This window comes from Melanostigma gelatinosum (assembly GCF_949748355.1).
Source record: "Melanostigma gelatinosum genome assembly, chromosome: 13".
Lineage (NCBI taxonomy): Eukaryota > Metazoa > Chordata > Actinopteri > Perciformes > Zoarcidae > Melanostigma > Melanostigma gelatinosum.
The window spans coordinates 22,172,594-22,193,114 of record NC_136646.1 but is presented as its reverse complement, the minus strand read 5'-3'; the positions used below and the strand labels follow the sequence as shown (position 1 = coordinate 22,193,114).

Genomic DNA, 20,521 nt, shown 5'->3' with positions numbered 1-20,521 from the left:
GGATGGAGAGATAGAGGGGGAGATGAAAGAATTCCTAAAGCTGTGCGGCGCTGCCCTTTCTCTCTGAAAGTGAGCGTTCGTCTCTTTTCACTTTATTTCTTTGCGTCTCGATAGAAGATACTTTTCCTCTGCTGCTTGTCAGATACGCCTTTCAATGCCAGCAGTGTTTCAACATGTACATTTTTCTATCATCTTTCTTATTGTTTCCCTCCACATTTACACTCCCTCTTTACTGAAACACAGGTGTCACACACGGACACCAACATACAGCATAGCGAATGCAGAAATATAGAATATGCATCTACATCTAGCAGCAAACACGCCGGCCTCTCGCCAGGAATCACAGACCGTCGGTTCGTTTACAAGCGCGGCATTTTCAGGCTGCAAAGCTTGCAACCGGTATTTTACCAAAGGGACCGTAAAAGAGAATGAAATAGAGAGATTCGAAGAAAAGAAAGAAAAAGAGAGAGAGCGAGAGAGAGAGAGAGAGAGAGAGAGAGAGAGACCCGGAGGGAATAGAGAGAGCATCACATGAAGGAGTTGACCCACCCAATAATCCATTTGCAATACCATCCCCCATTCACTCAAGGCAACGCTGCCTAGTTCCCTCATTAGGCATCATTACATCTACCAATTGTTTTATTTGTCTTACTTTATTTCCCCTCCATCTTATTGTCTCACACACACACACACACACAAGCGGTTCCAAGAGGTCCTCCATGTGGTTGACAGAGGCAACCACCGCTCCAACACACACACACACACACACACACACACACACACACACACACAGGGAAGCACAATCACACCTCTCTCACTAGTCACCTCTCTCTCACACACACACACACACACACACACCAGTACAACCTGCTTCTCTGATGGTACTTCTGCCCCCCCCCCTCCAATTTCTTGCAGCTTCAACAAATGGTGCCTCCACCCAGTGTTCCCAGCCCCTCATCCTCCAGCCTCACTCCCAAACCTGCTACCCATTAACCGATGCTCCCTAACAGCATCCCTCTCTCCTCGAGCGCTCAGCCCAACCCCCATCCCTGTGCTCTCACAGAGTGTAACAGGAGGAGAGCCGGCTGGTCGGGTGGCGCAACACGCAGAATCAAACAAGATACCTGCTGCACAAGTATATGCAAGGATAAAAAGGGTTGACATGCCTTGGGATGGTGCATTGCCCATGCTGCGACACGGACCGCTGCAGCTGAAAGTGATCGCGTTTCCTGTTCCCCCTCCTCTTTTTTTTCTCCTCTCTCTCCTCCTCCCTCCTCGCTTTCTGTTCTTCACAAAGCGCCGGGTCTCTCCTTCCTCGTGCCGGTCCCCGCGTTCCTATTCGTTCCTCTCCTTCTACCGTCCTCCTTCCCTTTGTCTCGCTCTGGCTTTCTCTTTCCTCCGCTGGAAACCTCCTTCTCGAGATGGCTGTGGTCCAGCGGCGGCGCTCCTGACAGCACTGCGCGTGTGTGACCGCGAGCACGTGCAGTGAGTGTGTGTTTGTGTGTGAGGGAGAGGATGAGAGTGACTGTGTGTGAGAGAGAGAGAGAGAGAGAGAGAGAGAGACAGAGAGAGAGAGAGAGAGAGAGGGGCGTACTCTTCAGCAGTATGAGACTTGGTAGATTGTGCATGCCGGTGCAGGGATGCTCAGCACACCACCAATAATGAAGCACACATTTTGCCCGTGATAAATTCACACTCCCACTCTCTCTCGCTTGCTCGCTCCATGCCTTATTTCCTCCCCGTTACTCATTATATTCCGTCTCTCTCTCTCTCTCTCGCTCTTAAAGACACAGGCGGCACGCTGCATTTCTACACGCCTAGGGCACATCTCATGATATGGTGATAAAGGAGAGTCCAGGGATGTGGTCCTGTGTGGGGCTCAGCAGCAGCTGAGCTAGCAGGAGGGAGGGGGGGGTGGAGAAATGCTTGAAGCATCTACTGTACCAGGAATAAGGGGAAGGATTGGGGGAGGGTGGTGAGAGAGAGAGAGAACACTTGAAACATCCCCTCGTGACAACGACAGCTGATGACGAAGCTGCGTTGGGCCCCAGGTGAGGGTGTCGTCGATTGGCATGGCAACCAGAGCAAAGCAGGTGAGGACGACGAATGAGGGCAACCTCAGCACCGGCGTGGCCTGTGCCCCCCCCCCCCCGCCCTGCTGGATGTTTGTTTGCAACCTTAAATCATTGCTCTTGTAAATCCTGGTCGACTATCACCTCCACTCACCAACAGTCACACTCCGGCGGTAGAAGACAGAGCGCGGCGTTGTGTCAGCTGTTCAAGAATGCCCTTGAAACACAATGAGGAGAAATCCATGCAGAGATCAATCACGAGCAATACTGCATCTGAGAGAGGACAAACAAAGGAGGAGCAACAAGTAGCTGCGGGAAAATCAAAGACAAGTAGAGAGGATCGTGGAATAACTGCATTGTGTTGTGGATAGAGTATTTCTGTCAAACAGAGAGAGGCTGATCTTTGCTGTAGTAGCTAATGGGTGCTGATGAATTCAGAGAGTGAGAGAGAGAGAGAGAATAAAATGCCAGGAGATGGAGAGATAAAAGAGGATGGAGGTTCTCTTCATGATGAGAGCGATGAATAATGTATGGTCGGGCTGCACATGACTTACACAGCACACCGGCCCGTCCGTCATGTCCAGCTGGCTCACAGGAAGAGGAAACATCAGCCTGTCAGCCGCGCCTGTCCACTGGAGCTAAAAGCAAGCCGACGAAGACCTGCAACGACAAAAAATGTCCACGTTATATTCTTAAATTGAGGTTAAGGGAAGTTCAAAACACTCTTCCGGATGTCAATGTCTACCAAACAAAGACTAAACAAATATAAACACTCTTTATTTGCAAGTGTCATGGAATGCTTCCTGGGTGATTAGGGCTGAGGATGTCATCGATTTCGTGGATCTATAGCGGCGTGGATCTATAGCGGCGTGTCTGCGCGCGGTGAAAGCACGCTTTACCCCGGAGAACAAAGCTGCAGACAAAAGCCTCCAATACGATCCTCTCTGACATGTGGACGCATTTTAGACAGATATATAAACTGTGTAAACAACCGCTAGATCACAAACACTTTGGAGAGTGAAAGCCTCCAAGAGCGCTTTGTCAAGACTGCAGCAAGACAACGCTGACTGTTCACTCATTGTCTCCGCCGTGATTTAGTAGAGAACATGTTTCTGTTGGTAGTACTCACCTGAAATAGATTTTCTAAATGTTTCTAACGTCACATACTGTTGTACAGTCTGTTGGTTTGCCTCACTTTGCTTCCAGCGATTATCTTAACTACATGACTCCAGTGATTAAATCAATCTATTAAACCAAGAAAATAATTCAGTTTTTTCCAGTTCAGGGAAAGGGTTGCTATGACACACAGTGATTTAATGTCACAGCACTCCTTCTGACACTGAGGTGCAGTAGTATTCTGATCAGGCATCGGACAAATAGGGTCTATTATGATGATGCTTTGGTTTGTCTTTAGGATATTATGATTGAAAGAAATATTGAAATTAAGACATTTATTTAGAGTAGATTTATTGTTATATTAATCAGGAACTCAAAAAGATATCTTCTGAATAAATTGTTTTTTAAGTTAATTGACTAAAAAATATTGTTCGATGAAACAATTAAAAAAAAGAATCAGACGCAGTAATGTCATATTTCATAAAGAAACACATAAAATCCAGGAGACAGTGTTAGATTTAATCGTAATCTAGCTGAATCATAAAAGTAAACAAGTATCGTTAATGTGTGGACACTAATTGGACAAGTTGATGTGTGCAAAATGTGCTGAACTACATTGTGAAAGACCTGAAATAAAGCCATGAAATTCTTTAAATTTCTTAAATCAAATTTAAAGTGGAAACAAGTAAGATTTAACTTCCCTAAAAGAGACATATTTATACACCAAAGTGTAAACTAGTGAAGAAACAAACATAAAAGATCCAATAAGTCCAACAGATGATCAGCCCAAGGAGGACATAGTCATATTGAGATAATTGCTACGACCTGCAGCATTAAACAGCACATTACTGCCTGATAGATAGTTGAAGAAAACAACACTGGAGATTGTTGTGTGCTGATGGCCTGTTCTGCCTGAGGCGTCTGTAGTTTACCAAGCACAGAGCTGCTCAGTGCAGAGCTGCAGCTTGCTGAGTAAGTAGCTTCTGTGGAGCTGATGATCATTCTCTGCCACCGCTTTCTAATAAAATCACATCTGCTGCTTTATTGTTAGCTCCGGATCTGACCATATTGCAGTGTGAAGCATCAGGCTGCTCAATCTAAAGATGAGTGGGCCTTTTTTTTTTTTTACAAGTTTTACATTCATGGTCTTGAAAGACATGGTTTGGTTCTCCCCGAGGACACAAAGGAACCCAGTTTGTTCTGGTCGTCCTCCTTCTTTCTCTCCATCTCAGCTGTGAGCTCATCGACCCAGAAACACTTCGGCACAGTCTGTGGCACAATGGATCTGCCCTCGCTCCAGTGGAAACTGGCCTTCTGAGGTTATTAGGGGGGGATGTCAATGACAGCGTGACTTGGATGCAGTGAGACAACACAACCTGGCAGAGTTGTTCTTACTGTATATGAGAGAGAGTGCAACACAATCAACCATCTTTCAACCCTCCCCTCATAACACACTCCATATGCATGCACGTGCACTAATACACGTGCACTAATGCACACAGTTGCTTACGTCTTATTGTGATCTTCAGAGCACCATCCAGTAACGCTGTATGTTTGGAGCTACTAGTGCAGCATGTAGGGCCGTCTGCGTACAAAGAGAACCCGTAAGAGCCGAGGTAGTATGAAGGTCTAAATGTCCACGATGATGGATATCACTCCACTTCATGTCCACCTAAATCTCCAATACACAGTGAACCAAGACTGGTCCAATTATATGACCAACATTTATCATCTAACCATTTAAAACTTTGCAGAAATCCAGCAGAGTAACTGCTACTAAAGCACTTATACGTCCCTTTGTCCAGTGGAGACGATATACAGAAAAATGTTTATAGGAGCCAATGAGCCATATTCAGTCAGCCAGCTCACACTGAGCCGTAATAAATGCCTGCTATTAAACGGCATTAAATACAAAGCTGGACACCAGTGGAATCTACAGTGATTGGACAGCGCGTCGACTCCTGCGAGGACATTCCTCTGCTACAGTAAGACCTTCCAGCTTGCCCAGGCAGCAGAAAATGTCACTTCAGGCTAGTAAATCTAGCGACTCACTTGCCCGATTGGGGGTTAGCTGAGCTGGTCCCAACTCTTTTACAGGTCCGATGACGCGGTTAAGCATCAACCAATCATATGTTTTGATTTACCCTGTTCTGTCTAAGGAAATACCGTAAACCAGTATTTCAGTGCTATTTAACAACATAACTACGTCAAAGAGTGCTTGAGCAACACTTCAGTGGCTAAAAGCACTAAAGCACATAACCAGTAGTGAAGTATAACTGTGTAAATATACTCAAGTGTTGTACTTTTAATGTGTGAACGATATTGACAAATTTAAGGAATTTAAAAACAAAGCCAGATCTAGGACGATTTCCATTTACACATATTAAGAGTACAACATCTTAAGAGAGACTTTAGTTAACAGAATATAAGAAAACATTGTGATGCTGACTGATGTATTACTGCAACAAATTAAATAAATTATAAAGATATTTAAATTAGCTCCACCGGACAAACAACAATGTCAAAAATGTTGCCTTCAAGTTTATACATCAGTAAAGATTATTTAATAATGTAATAAATAATAATATATCTTTGTCAAGAAACATTCTGCAGCATAAGCACTTTTACTTTTGGTATTTTGCTGATAATGCTACATAAATTTGCTTTATTTAGATTTTAAATGCAGGGCTTTTACTTGTAACTTACCTGTCCATCTACGCGCCAACCATTTATTTGTCTTTTGCCCTTTCACACTTCCTTTCATTCTTTCACCCTTTTTCATATCCTCTATTTTCTCGCCTTGACCCCCCCCCCCTCCTTCTCCCCGCTAGCTACCAGACTACTCTTTAGCTACTTTTTACTTTTATTCACTTAAAAACAAGAACAGTAAGTAAAATAAATGACTCCACAATTCATACGAACGCAAATATAAGGTAGCTAATAGCATTAGCTTATACTCTAGCTAGCAGACTGATATTAGCCTCATAGCTAGCTGAGCTAACGTTACTTTGAACTGTTAGCCAAGCACGCGCGCATCATTAAAGCGCGAAGACATCAATGTTAGTAATGTGATGAATACTTAACTTAGGACACGAGTACTTGTACCCACTTGAAGTGGGTTTAATGCTACATTTTGAAGCTAACACGAGGGATAACCGATGAGTTAATAACGTCGGCATGTGAGCTAAACATAGCACGAATCAGAGCGGGGCCTCTAACGTTAGACCGCCACATCACGACGGGTGCGTTAGATTTATGTTACGGAGTCTACCGAATGTCAGGTGCGGTGGAAAAAAATTAAGAATCCACACTGCTCTTATAGGTACCGGTATGTCTCTGTTGTTGATGATACAGCCAGATAACTAGGTTTCAACTTAGGTTATAGCAGCTATAGATCAAAAATATGAAATAGTAACATTTTCCAACATTTTGTACTAAAATGTGTGACAGTATTGCACAAACAAAGACCACACCATTGGGAAGAGTAATATTGGGTTTATTTATTTTTTAGTTGAGACTCAGAGTGCTGGTTTTGTCTCCATTGAATGCCCCTCTTATCCTGAAAGAGAGAGAGTACATGTAAGGAATTACAAATACAGGAAGAAGTACAAGTACCTCAATATTATATCTACAGCACTTGAGTGAATGTACTCAGTTGCTTTCCATAACTGCTGATGTCGGAGGCTCAGTGGGGTTTAGTGTCTTTCTCAAGGACACCAGGGAACATGAGGAGGCAGAGATCGAACAATGCGACCCGATGATTAATGTGTGAACTGCTGTACACTCCCACGTAGAATCAATATCGTTCACACATTAATACTTCAACAAGAGGATGAAGGGAATACAATTAAATCTACATGTTATATACCGTGGTAACACATTTAATTGAGTCCAGACAAATACAACAGTGACAATTTATTCTTCTTTCGACTGCAGAACTACAGAACCATGATGAGGTGATGGAGATCTTGGCCTGTGCGTTGCTCCACTGCCACTCAACTGGACAAATCCTGTGTTTCCATGGCGATGTGAGAGTCTGGAGATGACTTGCTCTTTATGGAAAGGTGCAGTTGGTCTCTGGTGAACTCTTCTTTTCCTCTGCTGTGTGTGTGTGTGTGTGTGTGTGTGTGTGTGTGTGTGTGTGTGTGTGTGTGTGTGGGTGGATGGAACAGATTTAAAAGACAGGCGCACCGCTGAGCGCCTTCTGTGACTTTCTGCAGGGCCAACAAATACAACCGATCCTTAATGTTACACACATGAGCTCGTAGATGGAAAACATGAACGTGAACGGAATAAGATTTACCTGCACTGTCAGGAGACTCAAGCACCGCAGTTAACGGGATCACGTATTTATATTCACACGCATTAAACACCTTGCTTTGGTTGTTAATTGCTGCTCGACATTCACCCCTGAGAATTTGTGAAAGAGACGATGGATGTGTGACTACTTCTTCGTCTTACTCCCTCCTGTTTACAAGTCATTACCAATATCTCTTTGATTGATCTACGGGTGGATCGATGATGCTGCTGGAGCCTCCTCCCCTGGGATGGACTGGTGGAAGAAGTACACTTAAGCAAAAGGAGTATTACAACAATGTCAAAGTATTCCACTACAAGTAAAGCTGTACTCCTAAAACCACGACAATGGATTTGTTTTATGGATGTTGACAGTTCTGTCCTGAAAATATATTCAAATCAGCACATATTTAATAAGAGAATGCCTGATTTGCATATTTAAAGGTACAATTTCTGAAAATATCTGATCTAATAATATCTATTAGTTCATTTTTTTACCTTATTGACTTGTGGTGTCTCCCCTTAAACTGAGAAGTAACTAACAGCTGTCAAATAAATGCAGTCGAGTAAAAATGTACAGTAGAAGGAGCATAAAATTGAAATACTCAACCTTGAAAAACTGCAGCCCAGTACAGGTACATGAGTAAAGGTACTTGGTGACTTTCCACCACCGGAGGTCACGAAGAAAAAGTGACAATTTGAATGCAAAAAGGAGCTGAAGAGTTGACATCACGGTGGGGTGAGCGAAGGGTTAATGTGCTGTGAAGTCACACATCAAGGTGAGATATAGTGCACAGCAGAGAGCGCCTGATAGAGTCGTGTGTGTGTGTGTGTGTGTGGGGAGAGAATGTGTGTGTGTGTGGGGAGAGAATGTGTGGTGTGTATGTGTGTGTGTGTTTGTGCGGGGACAGTGTGTGTGTGTGTGAGGGTAGAGAGTGTGTGTGTGCGGGGAGGGTGTGTGTGTGTGTGTATGGAGAGAGTGTGTGTGTGTGGGGGGAGTGTGTGTGTGTGTGTGTGTGTGGAGAGTGTGACTCCACATATCCTATTAGAATTATTTCAGGTCATTTCATCTTGATTTGATAGTCGTAGCGCGTGACAGACGGAGGTCGGTCAGCAGGGATGTGATGGTGAATGTGTTGAACCAGTGAAAGTGATTCAGGTCCAGTAAGAAGAAGGTAATCACCTCAGCTCAAAGGAATAAAGAATATGACCGGATCAGGTCATGGAGCGTCTTGTAATTCATAAATATAAAGAGGTGAGGGATGATCTGTCTTCTGGGATGAGATCAGAGACTATACCTCTGATTAGCAAAATAAAAGTATGACCGTGTCCCCCACTACGTGTGCTTCCAGCCAGACCAAATCCTGCATCGCCCCGTCTCAGTCTTGTCTCCTGCTCCCTTTTCCTCACGACTACTCTGCTCTCTATAAATACGTAAGGTGCTGTTTCCAAGGTAACAACTCTATGGAGAATTGGCCACCTGAAATCTAGATGGAGTGGAAAAGGAGGCAAACAGCAGCGGCCTGCAGGCTCTCTGATCGTCAGGAAAAGACAGGAAAAGGCAGATATGATGGTATACTATTACAATAACTGCACTTCTGGTGAAGGCCTTTTCCTCTTTTGGTTGCTTTATTTTGAAAGTATGTACCGGAAATGTCCGTTTCACCTCTCTTTACCCGAGTGTATTCAGAATCATGAGTGTTTGCTGCCCTCCAGTGGCTACAGACAGGAAATGCAAGAAAACAGTACATTTGTGCATTTAAATATATTTATATTTATCTATCGAATTGCTTCTGACATTTTTTATTTTCAAAATGTAAAGCCTTGTCTCGGGAAGTTTCCCGTTTCCTAGAGCTCACAGGTGAAGTCTTTAACTCCACATCAGTGAGATACTACGATCAACTGAGTCATTCTTAGAGGTATCAAAAATAATATTCATATCATTTGTATCTGTATTAATAACACTGATATTAAACAATATACGCCCCCGTACATATTGTAATACACATTGTGGAACAAATACACCCTTTGTGAATCTTTAATTGTATCTCATATTCTATACTTAGTGGTGGACAGAATATTAGGAACATCGCTGTCTCTTTTGATATGTATCGATTTACTTCGGACATTATAAAATATTGTTTTTGTTATTCATGATTTAACATTTGAATGAATATATTATATATATATTCAGTCTGCTTCTCCAGTTCGAGCACACTTGGATACAAATCCTTGTCTCACACACACAGGTTTAGGGTATATATGGTGTATAGAGGGAGTATAAATACTAGACTTTTAAAGATATAGATGCTGCCAGATTATCTTCTCACTTGAAAAAAAAACCTTCTCATGAACAATTGCAATGTGACTGGATTTATTGATTTATTAATCAGAAACAAAAAAACAGAAGTCTTAATGGACAGATGTTTACATCTGTTGATGGTGTTTTACTGAGCAGGAAACTCACATTGTTGACACCTGTCACATCTTTGACAATGTCGAAAATATTGAAAAAAATTAATTAAATTAGATTAAATCCAAACTCACAATTTAAACAGGTTAACAAAATAAGAATTACATTTGAAATTTTATTTTTTTAAGAGCCGTTACGATAATCCAAGCTATGAATATTTGCATTGACAAAAGTACCTAAATTCAAAATGCATTGACCGTGACTTTACTTTGGCTGAGTATAGAAGAATATAAAATGATTATCTGTGAGGCTTTTATTTCTCATATGAATGAATTATTCCAATGAATAAGGCACGAAACATGCTACAAGATGAGCTTAAGACAAACACGTACATACACTTCTCAAAAGTTAAAGCTTTATGGATGACATCAAGCTAAAATACACAGATTACATACATTTGTGTTTCACGATGTAGAGCATCAAACGGTACTGATGTTTAAAAAACACCCCGACGGAAGGAGAAAGAAAACCCAAAAGAACAGTCGATCGACCTTCAACTTCCCAAGAAAACATCTGAACGTCCAGCTGTAGTAACATGTGATGTTATGACTTTAGAGTCATGTTCTCTCAGTAAAGGGTGTGAACAGCTGATGTATTGAGTCAGCGGATGCGTATGAAAACTATTGTGTTACTGGGGTAACTGGTGCAACATTCTAACTGTCTGCTGGTGTAGGACTATGGGAGGGACTGTTGTTTATGGGGTCTGATGGATTAGCCGCCGTCTTCACAGAGGCCCGTGTCGTGCAAGTCGATGAGGTTGTGCAAACGGCATCAGAGGGACATAATATCAATAACTCCAGGGGAAGCAACCTGGCTGCATAAAGGGAAAACACCATGAAGTCTGAAGCAACGAGGAAGCCTTCACAGCGCTGATTCATACAGCCGGCCAGAGCGAATTTAAAACTACACCAATCGCAATGAGCCCTCTCTGAATCTAACCAATTCCTCCTCGAGAGCATTTCACTCCAAAGACTGCACACCTGGCACGCAAGTGAACCAGGTCGAGCGTGCATCAGCAGTAACGTTTCTTTTGGAGAAAAAAAACACAGAAAACAGAAACAAAGCACTACTTAGACTAGGAAATAAGACGACCAGGAAACAAAAAGAAAGATTTGGAAGTAGCTGAAACCCACACAGCACCACGAGGACACACCTCCACACATGTAAACATACACTATCATTTTATTGCCTTTTCGACACCCAGTCATGATGGATCTTTGTGTAAAACACAAAGCCACCTGGTTAGAAAACAGGGAGAACATGAATTTAAAAGCTGAAGAAATTATTTAACAAATGGGGAAAGATATAAAGTATCCAGTGTTCAGTGCAACAGTCAAAACTTAAATGCGCCAAAACGCATTTACACAGAACTTTCATTTGTGGAGAACAACATGGCTGCTCCCACTCACATTCATCCAAGATACAAACTCCCACAGTACACAGATGCTGAGGTGCACTGGCCCAAAGGTCCAAGGCTTCAGAGGAAAGGGAGGAAAGGAGAGAATGAGACCAGGACCAGTAGAGTCTACCGTCACAGGCGGGAGGTGGAGGGACGGATCATTTGCCTTTCTTTAGCCGGGTGGAGAGCCAGTCGAGACCCTCGTAGAGACCGTCTCCACCAGTGGCACACGTGGCCTGGATGTACCAGTCTCGCCTACGCAGGGTTTGCAGGCCCAGCTGCTCTGTGACCTCGGCTGAATTCATGGCATTGGGAAGGTCCTGAAAGAGCCGCAAACACAATGCTCACATAACAACAAGAGAAACCACTTTTCCCCATTAGGATTTGCACGGATCACTTTTTAGAGGCCACTTAACCAGCATCATTAGCACACTACTGATGCAATATTCTGGATGTGTATCAGTGTCAATCTCCTGTTAATGGATCAATGGCTGATGGATAGTTGATAGATGTCAGGTTCTCCCACTAATGATGCTCGATTTAAAAAGAACAGTGACTAAAATCCACCTGTTTGTTGGCAAACACGAGCAGCGCGGCATCATTCAGCTCGTCCTCAGCCAGCATTCGCATCAGCTCGTCCTTCGCCTCACCGACTCGCTCCTTGTCGTTGCTGTCCACTACAAAGATAATGCCTGAAAAAAGGGAAAACAGGTGAGGTTTGCGTGAAGGAAGTGGATAAAAAGGGCTCCACGTGTAATGGAAGATTCAATTAAACAGTGGGCTTGAACAACAGACTTTGACCGTCAACATTAGGAAGCGTCTCACCTTCCGTGTTCTGGTAGTAATGCCTCCAGAGTGGCCTGATCTTGTCCTGACCACCGACATCCCACACTGTAAAACTGATGTTCTTGTACGATACCGTCTCTACGTTAAAACCTGCGGATGAAGGGAGACACAAAGAGATGTTGGGTGGACGGAACAAAGAGGTTCGACATCTTGGCATTGGTGAGAAGAGGACGAGGACTCACCGATGGTAGGGATTGTGGTAACGATTTCTCCCAGTTTGAGCTTGTACAGGATGGTGGTCTTTCCAGCAGCATCCAGTCCCACCATCAGGATCCTCATTTCTTTCTTGCCAAACATGTTTTTAAAAAGGCTAGCAAAAGCCCCCATCTTGGCTCACCTGCAGAAGGAAAAGCAATATCACGTGGTCAGATCGCTAAAACAATATGGATCATTCATCATTCAACCTTAAAACGTTGGAAACTGTCAGCCAGCTAGTTTTTAGGAGGCAACGTTAAAATAGAGATGAACGTTAGTGAGCTAATTTAACGCAGTGTTCACGTTAAAAACGTTGGGAACTGTTCGCTAACGTTAGCTAGGTTTTAGGACGTACCGTTAAATGAATAACTCGTATAAGAAACTCCGTCACGTCATTAATTCATCATTTTAACTGGTATCAAAAAAGTAACGTTACGTTAGCCTGTAACGTTAGCTAGCTGGCTACGTAACGGTAGTTAACTACAGTTAGTGAGCTCATTTAAAGCAGTGTTCACGTTAAACACGGTGGAAACTGTTCGCTAACGTTAGCTAATTTTTAGGACGTAACGTTAAATTATAGAATAACGTCAACAACTCATCGAAGAAACTCCGTCAAGCAGCCTACAAAGACGACACGGACTGATCAATTAACTCGTATTTACAGATAAAATGTCTAAAAAATAAACTTCCTGAGCGAAACTTTAACGCGAAGTGTCGCAGCTTCATACTTCCGCAATTTACAGCAAACTGACGACGTTAACAGGCTGTTCATCTCCAAATGTATTCGACTAAAAACAATATCTATGACACACCAATGCCATACGAACAATGGCTGTACCTTTACTGGTGTTCCGCACGCCGTCTTTCTTCCTGGTCTTGCTCAACTGTGATCTGGTTTATTTTCCGGTGTCATCGCCCTCTTGTTCCTGTCAGTTGTGTTTTGGGATTACAAATAAAAGTTGCGGTAGTGAAGGTGGGAAATAAAAATACATCAATATCTGTTTGAATCAGCAAAGTTCTTCTTAAATACTGAGAAATAAATGAATCTCCTGAATTTATCAGCAAAATACCTTTAAATAATAACTTTAATCAATTACTCTCGTTATAGATTCAAGGTATTTTATTTAGGCCTTTTAATGTCGATCTGAACGGTGTATTAGTTGCTATGTGTTGGCTACTGGGTAATTTTTCACAGTGTTTTTTACATTTAACGAACAAATGATTCACCAATCAAACAAAAATAATCTGCTAAATTTATTTACGACATTTATTTTTTTAAATCCATTGACGTTGAAAAATTTAATTTCTGTATCGAATCCACTAGATGGGGCTCCATCCATGGTTGTTTTTTCTCTGAAGGACCAATGAAGATTGAAAGTACATGAAGCGTACAGGATGTCCTATAACAACATGTTTGTGTCCTTTAATCTCTCTTTGGCTTGGTGGATTATTTGACTTGTTCTCATAAATGCTGTGCTTTCATATTTTTACAAGATTGTGATGCTTTAGTGCAATGATTATATATTGCAATAACTAAAATGAGGGAATTGTGAATTGTTTCTGATTTGTCCACGGTCAACGACACTTCAGAGTGCAGGTGTATTGTCCATTGTGGGTTAAATTTAGGGTCCGGTGGAACGATCTGAGGTTTTGGTTCCAGTGCGTAACCAGGTTTGGCGGTAGACGTGAGCATCCTGTAGTGACGGGTACCCGGGTGTGCTCGATATTTCTACATCACAGCAGGTAAACGCAGTCATGTTGCAGCTTCTTCCACCTGGGTGGCGTTAGTTACAGTGGGAGGGAACATACAGTAACAATATTGAGGGAATCCAATGAGGGTGCAGCAAGATGATGCGCACCCCCCTCCTCCCAAAGGGCCCTGCCTCCCAGCGGACCACTGGGCCCAACGCACCGGATTTGCGAGTCTGTGTGCGTGTGGGGTCGCTTAAAGAGATGCGCCGACCAGACGGCACAGACTTTCTCCGTTGAAGAATCAGCGAGATGAAGAGCAGCGCCAACCCGGCACCATGCGCTCCAGGCTCCCACGGACCGCCTGCCTACTGCGACTCGCTGCGCTCTGCATCCTTCTCTCGCACACTGCAGCTTATTTTGGGTCAGACGGTTTTCCTTTTCACTTCTGCCCATCTCATTAATTGATCGACTTTGTTGTTTTAACCATTAGAGGGCATCAAAACGACAAGCACTTCAAACTTTAGCCAAATTACGCACGCGTAATTGTGCGCAAACTATAGAGGCACTTTGCTATTGCGTTGCTCGAATTCGCTGTAGTTTTGCTAATTGTCGTGCTAATTTGTTGCAGTAAACAATAATCATCACCGGTGGTCATTTAAGACGCATCTCAAACTAATTCATGTTAATCACGTGGCTTTATTGCGCGTTTTCTTGGATTTGTTTTACTGCACTTAACCGTAAACGGGTTTCTTTTGTTTACAGTAGTATCATGAGCCAGGAAAACTCAAATTTAAATAAAAATACAATTAATCTACTGACGGAGTAAATGAACAGGTTCAGTTGGCAGGACTCAATAAACCGCGTAAAACAAAGTCACATGTTTTCATGAAGTCTAATATGGAAAACATATTGAGGAGAAAAAAAGAAAGGCTTACTTACATGCAACTCACCAGATTCACAATCTCTTACGTGTTTTTTTTCTTCTTTCCACTCTAAGGCTGACAGGTCGGGAGCCCTTCGTGTTTTTACCAGGTCCGTTTTCAAATGAAGCTCCGACCGGAAAGGCCCACCTGAAGCAGTGCGAGCAGATGTCTCTGACCCGGCGGCAGAAGAGGCTGTGTCGCAGGGAGCCCGGTCTGGCCGGGACGCTGCGGGACTCGGTGCGCCTCAGCCTCCTGGAGTGTCGGTATCAGTTCAGGAACGAGCGCTGGAACTGCAGTCTGGACGGCCGGGGGAGCCTTCTGAAAAGAGGTGAGCCTGAAACTTCGCTTCACAGTTTTTTTTAGCGTTTAGTCAACCCGTCAGTCAAATCACCATCCAGTCACGCATTAATGCCTTTTATCTTTATTTGTCTTTATCTTCACGTGCATCAAATTAGACAGGTACATAGCTGCTCGATTTTTCTTTTACTCTCCATCACTCACTTAGAATGGCATGCGGTATGTCTTACATGTCCTGCTGAAGTGACTCTGAACAGGACACCAATATGCCACATATGCCTGCATGTGCCCTGACGCTCGTGGCAACATCACTTTATCTCAAACCCGCGTGATCATCAGCAACAACAAAAGTAGCAAGAGAGAGAAAAATAGGATGAGCCAATTGTTTCTCTCCAGTTGAGCTGTTACGACCTGTTGGGGCCAAGACTGGAGGCACTTGTCAAACATGATGAAGGTCTGCCTTTAATAACTTAATTATATTGATAGTTTTTCTTATTATTAATGGTGCGATGCATAAGCCTGTAATGGCAACACAGTGATGTGATCAAAGGTAAACATCTGAAGTTACATTTTCATGTAAATCCATGTAATTTATCACAACAATGATCAAAGTATTATCAGTTTAAAGACGTAGGTTACATCTTTAAGAATATAAATGTAAACAACATAATTCGTTTTTGTTTGTATGGGTTGTTGCTGCCACATGATCACACACTTTATCCATGTTTCCTTTCTGCCTCACTGATTTTACAAATTAGTTTTAACAACTCAAATCCTCTTTAGTCGTGCTGCATCCGGAGAGATTGCTTGTATACGTTTTTTATATTTATTCGTTATTTAAAGTCATTCTTGCATGTGTTACAATAACACCAGCGGACTAAATCCTTTTTCTTTTATTCTGTACTTAAGAAGTTCTGCTCAGTCCCTCGACTTGAGACAACCACTAAAAAAGGTTTTCTAAAACTTGTGTACTTTAATACTTTTTTAATGACCTGATACATCCATTGATTAGCTTCACTTGAAAAAAAAGGATATAATAAATCACCGTATTGGAGAAAGCTCAAGTCCCCTGCAGGTCTGCTGTGCACAGAAAATGCTTTATGCATATGGTTATCAGTGTGGGGGAGAACATGAACAGGTCAGCATGGAGGTAATGAGGGAGTAGAAAGCCAAGCAATGTGGTGCGGTGGAGTGTGCTCAGGCCCTGTGGTTATTTTTATCTCGGGAAAGCGCCCATTCCCAGAGGAAAAGGGTGGCACGATTACCCACTTTCATCTGGGAAAATCCTTCCTAGTCAAAATAATAATTAATTGGATCAAAATATACCCTGGTGACGGCGCCGGGTGAAGCAAATAACAGTGTGTAACCGAAAGGAAAAGGTCAGAAGAGGAATTATGACACAAGAAAACTTGCAGAATAATATTGAGGTTGTAGTAAACCATGACGACGTTGTGAGCTCTTTGCAAACATTCTTTCTCATTAATCCGCTGTTCAGTTTATACTCAGAACTTGTGTTTTTATTGCCACAAATATCATTCAAAGCTCTGTAAATATGTCTCTTTAAATCTGTCCTAGTTAAAGTAAACTGATGTGCCTTTTAATATGTTTTCCAGCGTTCAAGGAGACTGCCTTCCTGCTGGCAGTGTCCTCTGCGGCGCTGACCCATGCACTCGCCAAAGCGTGCAGCTCAGGCCGAATGGAGAGGTGCACGTGCGACGACTCCCCCGGCATCCAGCACAGAGAAGCCTGGCAGTGGGGGGTCTGCGGTGACAACCTGAAATACAGCACCAAGTTCCTCAAGAAGTTCCTCGGCCAAAAGAAGGTCAGCAAGGACCTGAGGGCTCAAGTCGACGCCCACAACATCAACGTCGGAATTCGGGTGAGTGTGAACAAATAAACCCAAATGTGTTGGAACAGAAATATTACATTAAATGTGCTTCAGCGAAACAACCCCCCCTTCGTCTCGTTATGATGACATCACAAACGCCACACCTGAGCCACACTTATCTCAATTAGTTGGGCTGAAATTTTACAAAATAATTGCAGCTCTAGCACACGCCAGCGCAATCAGAGGGTACAGGATTGTAATCCTCACCTGCATATTTCTGCCAGTGGCAGCCAGACAAACGCCCCCTTATTTGGTGCCGTCGTTGTCCTTGGTGGATAACAGAGCAGAGGGTGAGGCAGCGGAGCCGAGACGAGCTGGCTGTGGGATCGCTGGAGCCAGGTGTTCTCAGACATGATAAAGCTTGCTGTGCGGGCCTTCAGAAAATGAAAGGTCTCATGTCGGAGAGAACGATTATAACCGTGGCCTCTTTAATATACGAGCAAGCGCTTTTTTTTTTTTTTCCCACTTGTTAGATCACCGTGCTCTTCATAAATCCACCTAATGTTCATAAGCACCTTTGTGTGTATCTCTGAAATTGCAGGGCCCCCGGGGTCCTACTGCTGCTCACACCTTTGGTAGAGTCGGTGGAGACAAGCAGAAAAACAGGAAGAAGCGAGGGAAGCAATCTTATCTCATCTTCACCGAGTTGAATGTTTTCCGCACTTTATGTCGGCCGAGAGGAGACCACGAGCCGCGTCAGCAAAAACATGAAGTGGTCGGCGGCCCCCTCGTCTCTCAGTGATGGTGCTCTGAAGCCCCTGAGGGGTTCATACCTGCAAAGGGAGGAACTGAGCGGCACTTCTCAACCCAGTTACCCTCTGGCTCCCTCTGTGTGACCTGTCTCTGGCCCTCGCCGAGACAGCAGCTCTCAGGCTGAGTGATCGCGCCCTCATCGCTGACCATCAAGCTCAGTGAACTATTCACCTAAAATCACGGGCACCATTGCAAAACCGCTGCAACAATTCTCGTTTTTTTGTTTTTTTTGGCACTTCTTGCGCAGAAATTCTTATCAATGTTGTCCATGAGCAGGCATGTACAAAGAACAGGGTGGAGAGATTCCACTGTCTGCACGGTTTGTCACCTCTGCCTCGGGCTTTAGGAGGAGACAGGTGAGACGCAGACAGGAGCTAGTTTCAACACATTGAGTTAAAAAACAAATGGCAAGAGCTGTCCAAGTGAGAAATGTGCGGTGAATGAATTACGACATTCTGAACAGTCCCCCTCAATCCATTATGTCAAAATGTTTGACTGAGGTGGGCTGAAGGCACATTATCAGCAGACCACCACCCCTAACCTCCTACCCAGCCTGCAGGAAACTGTCTCACTCTGTCCAGATAGATCTCCCAGATAAGAGGCCAGGTAATGAATCAAACTGAAGGAACTGACACTTTTTGTCCCCCCCCCCGTCCTATCTCAGGCGGTGAAGAGCGGCCTGAAAACAACCTGCAAGTGTCACGGTGTCTCCGGCTCTTGCGCCGTACGGACTTGCTGGAAGCAGCTGTCTCCTTTCCACGACACCGGGCGGCTGCTGAAGTACAGGTACGACACCGCAGTGCGGGTGCTGAGCGTCACCAACGCGGCCACCGGGGAGACGGAGCTCGCCGGGCCCCGTCGCCACGGCCAGAGCCTCCGCACCGCCGACCTGGTCCACCTGGAAGACTCCCCCAGCTTCTGCAGGCCCTCGCGCTACTCCCCGGGCACGGGCGGCCGGTCGTGCGCCAAAGACACCAGCTGTCAGAGTCTGTGCTGCGGACGTGGTTACAACACGGCCATGCGCCTCACCAGCCTGTCCTGCCACTGCCAGGTACGCTGGTGCTGCCACGTGGAGTGCCAGACGTGTGTGAGAGAGGAGGAGGTGTACACCTGCAAAAACGCATAGCAGATGACGAGATGTAGGCCGTGTGCAAAGACTTGATCCGTTGGACATATTGGCTGAACTAGAAACAACAAACACACTGAATGATCTCCCATCAGAGCAGATCTCCATTCTCACCTGCATGTCATTTGGGGAGGAACACACTACATGTAACGTTATAATATTGCCCGTTATTTGCTAATCATCACCCGATTTGATACGCAGCAGCTCACTGTAGGTGAGGATGTTTTCAAAGCACTCTGCTTTACTCTCGCTGGATGCACTGAAATCCCACTCCTGTGGGACGGAGGGAAATGAGCTCTTAAAACAGGTACTGGACTGGACGTCAAACCCCCGTCTGCAGGGGAGCTCTGGCAGTGACTTTGTTGTATTGGCCCCCTCCCACTTGACTATTTATTGTATCAGTCATTGTGTCTGTTGTACTGCTGCTTCATACTTTAACCTTCTTGTTATTGCCACTGAGGCTAAAATGGCCTTAAAAGGAATCCACCTGTCTGTCTCTCTGTCTGCTGTGGAGACATTTTAGGAGTTCATCTCTAAATTGAAAAAGCACTTACTGTAAGTTGCTCTTGCTACATGTGATGCAAAGTTGATAACTAATCGTAGACATTAGAAGAAGAAGAAATGTCTGGGTCTAAATATGTGCTTTGAGCGGTGCCACTGTTATGCATTGTAACATACATTAACAGGGTTGTCGAGTAAAGACACACGCTGAGTTTCAGTTGCGCTTATGGAAATCTCTATGGAAATCTCTACATGTTGCCTAATGTGTGCTCAAAAGAACAAAGGGAAATGCCCGCGGTAATAGTGGGGGGGGGGGGGGACACCAAACACTGTGTTTGAGAAAACAAAAGAATGATAAACGCTTCATTTCTGAACACACACCAACGTGCTCTTGTGTTTCTTCTGTGTATCGAAGCACGCACTGCGCTGTACTTTCAAGTTTAAAATTGCCTGACTGAAGCATTTGGTCTTTTAAGTCTAATTTAGCCACATCTTTGTTCTAAATGCCTTTGAAGTGGGCTAATCGTGCTCCTTACTTTCCCCAAATTGCTAATCAAAGAAATTCCCCATGTTTACTCACTTATCCTCACATGTGTCCATGTGCGCGGGTCAAAAGTGCACGGCTCGCCCAAAGGCTTCATTTTATTGGCCAGTTTGTGTTTTTGTTTGAGTGACTCTGAACTGTATATATGATATGAATATAACTCATGTCGGGGCTCCAGGCGCATGACAACGTGGAATCGTAATTTTCTACCTCACTTCATCTTTTGGCAAATATCAGTAAGATTTATGAGCTATGCAGAGTTATGTCCTGTCCTTTGTTTTAAAGATCGTCTTTTAGATTTTTGTCGCTCTTTTGAATTTGGTTCACCAGGTCTCAAATGCTTTCATTAAATCCTGTTGCATTACACTCTTATTTAAAATAAATAAGGTTGATGAATGGA

The 20,521-nt window shown here is 43.8% G+C and overlaps 3 protein-coding genes across 4 annotated transcripts in view; 1 reads left to right on the top strand and 2 right to left on the bottom strand.

The window, feature by feature from the left end:
• Positions 1-5,970, bottom strand: part of srcin1a (SRC kinase signaling inhibitor 1a) — a gene marked incomplete at both ends in the record, with an annotated part of 99,209 nt that extends 93,239 nt beyond the window's left edge. Inside the window, one exon of the mRNA XM_079281575.1 lies at positions 5,895-5,970. Coding sequence (XP_079137701.1) covers positions 5,895-5,970 — 76 coding nt within the window. The remainder of the gene's footprint in view (positions 1-5,894) is intronic.
• A 3,877-nt stretch (positions 5,971-9,847) lies between these two features.
• arf2a (ARF GTPase 2a) lies at positions 9,848-15,167 on the bottom strand. Of its 2 annotated transcripts, XM_079281637.1 has the most exons (6): positions 15,040-15,167; positions 13,236-13,323; positions 12,385-12,539; positions 12,182-12,292; positions 11,924-12,048; positions 9,848-11,676 (listed from the first exon to the last, which is right to left on the bottom strand). In XM_079281637.1, the coding sequence occupies exons 3-6, from the start codon at positions 12,527-12,529 to the stop codon at positions 11,515-11,517; spliced, it is 543 nt and encodes a 180-aa protein (XP_079137763.1). In that variant the 5' UTR covers positions 12,530-12,539; positions 13,236-13,323; positions 15,040-15,167; the 3' UTR covers positions 9,848-11,514. The 2 variants fall into 2 exon arrangements, with proteins under 2 accessions (XP_079137763.1, XP_079137764.1); XM_079281638.1 differs by lacking the exons at positions 13,236-13,323; positions 15,040-15,167 and adding an exon at positions 13,126-13,208.
• On the top strand, positions 14,339-20,521 carry wnt9b (wingless-type MMTV integration site family, member 9B). Its single transcript, XM_079281636.1, has 4 exons — positions 14,339-14,510; positions 15,087-15,340; positions 16,923-17,188; positions 18,615-20,521. The coding sequence occupies exons 1-4, from the start codon at positions 14,425-14,427 to the stop codon at positions 19,074-19,076; spliced, it is 1,068 nt and encodes a 355-aa protein (XP_079137762.1). The 5' UTR covers positions 14,339-14,424; the 3' UTR covers positions 19,077-20,521.

Bases quoted from the DNA above. Each gene is read 5' to 3' on its own strand.
- arf2a (XM_079281637.1), bottom strand. From the start codon at position 12,529: ATGGGGGCTTTTGCTAGCCTTTTTAAAAACATGTTTGGCAAGAAAGAA. The intron at 12,049-12,181 runs GTGAGACGCTTC...CCCTTTTTTCAG, and splicing joins TTACTACCAGAACACGGAAG to GCATTATCTTTGTAGTGGAC. The intron at 11,677-11,923 runs GTGGATTTTAGT...CGGCTCTTTCAG, and splicing joins TCGTGTTTGCCAACAAACAG to GACCTTCCCAATGCCATGAA.
- wnt9b (XM_079281636.1), top strand. From the start codon at position 14,425: ATGCGCTCCAGGCTCCCACGGACCGCCTGCCTACTGCGACTCGCTGCG. The intron at 14,511-15,086 runs GTCAGACGGTTT...TTCCACTCTAAG, and splicing joins CACACTGCAGCTTATTTTGG to GCTGACAGGTCGGGAGCCCT. The intron at 17,189-18,614 runs GTGAGTGTGAAC...GTCCTATCTCAG, and splicing joins ACATCAACGTCGGAATTCGG to GCGGTGAAGAGCGGCCTGAA.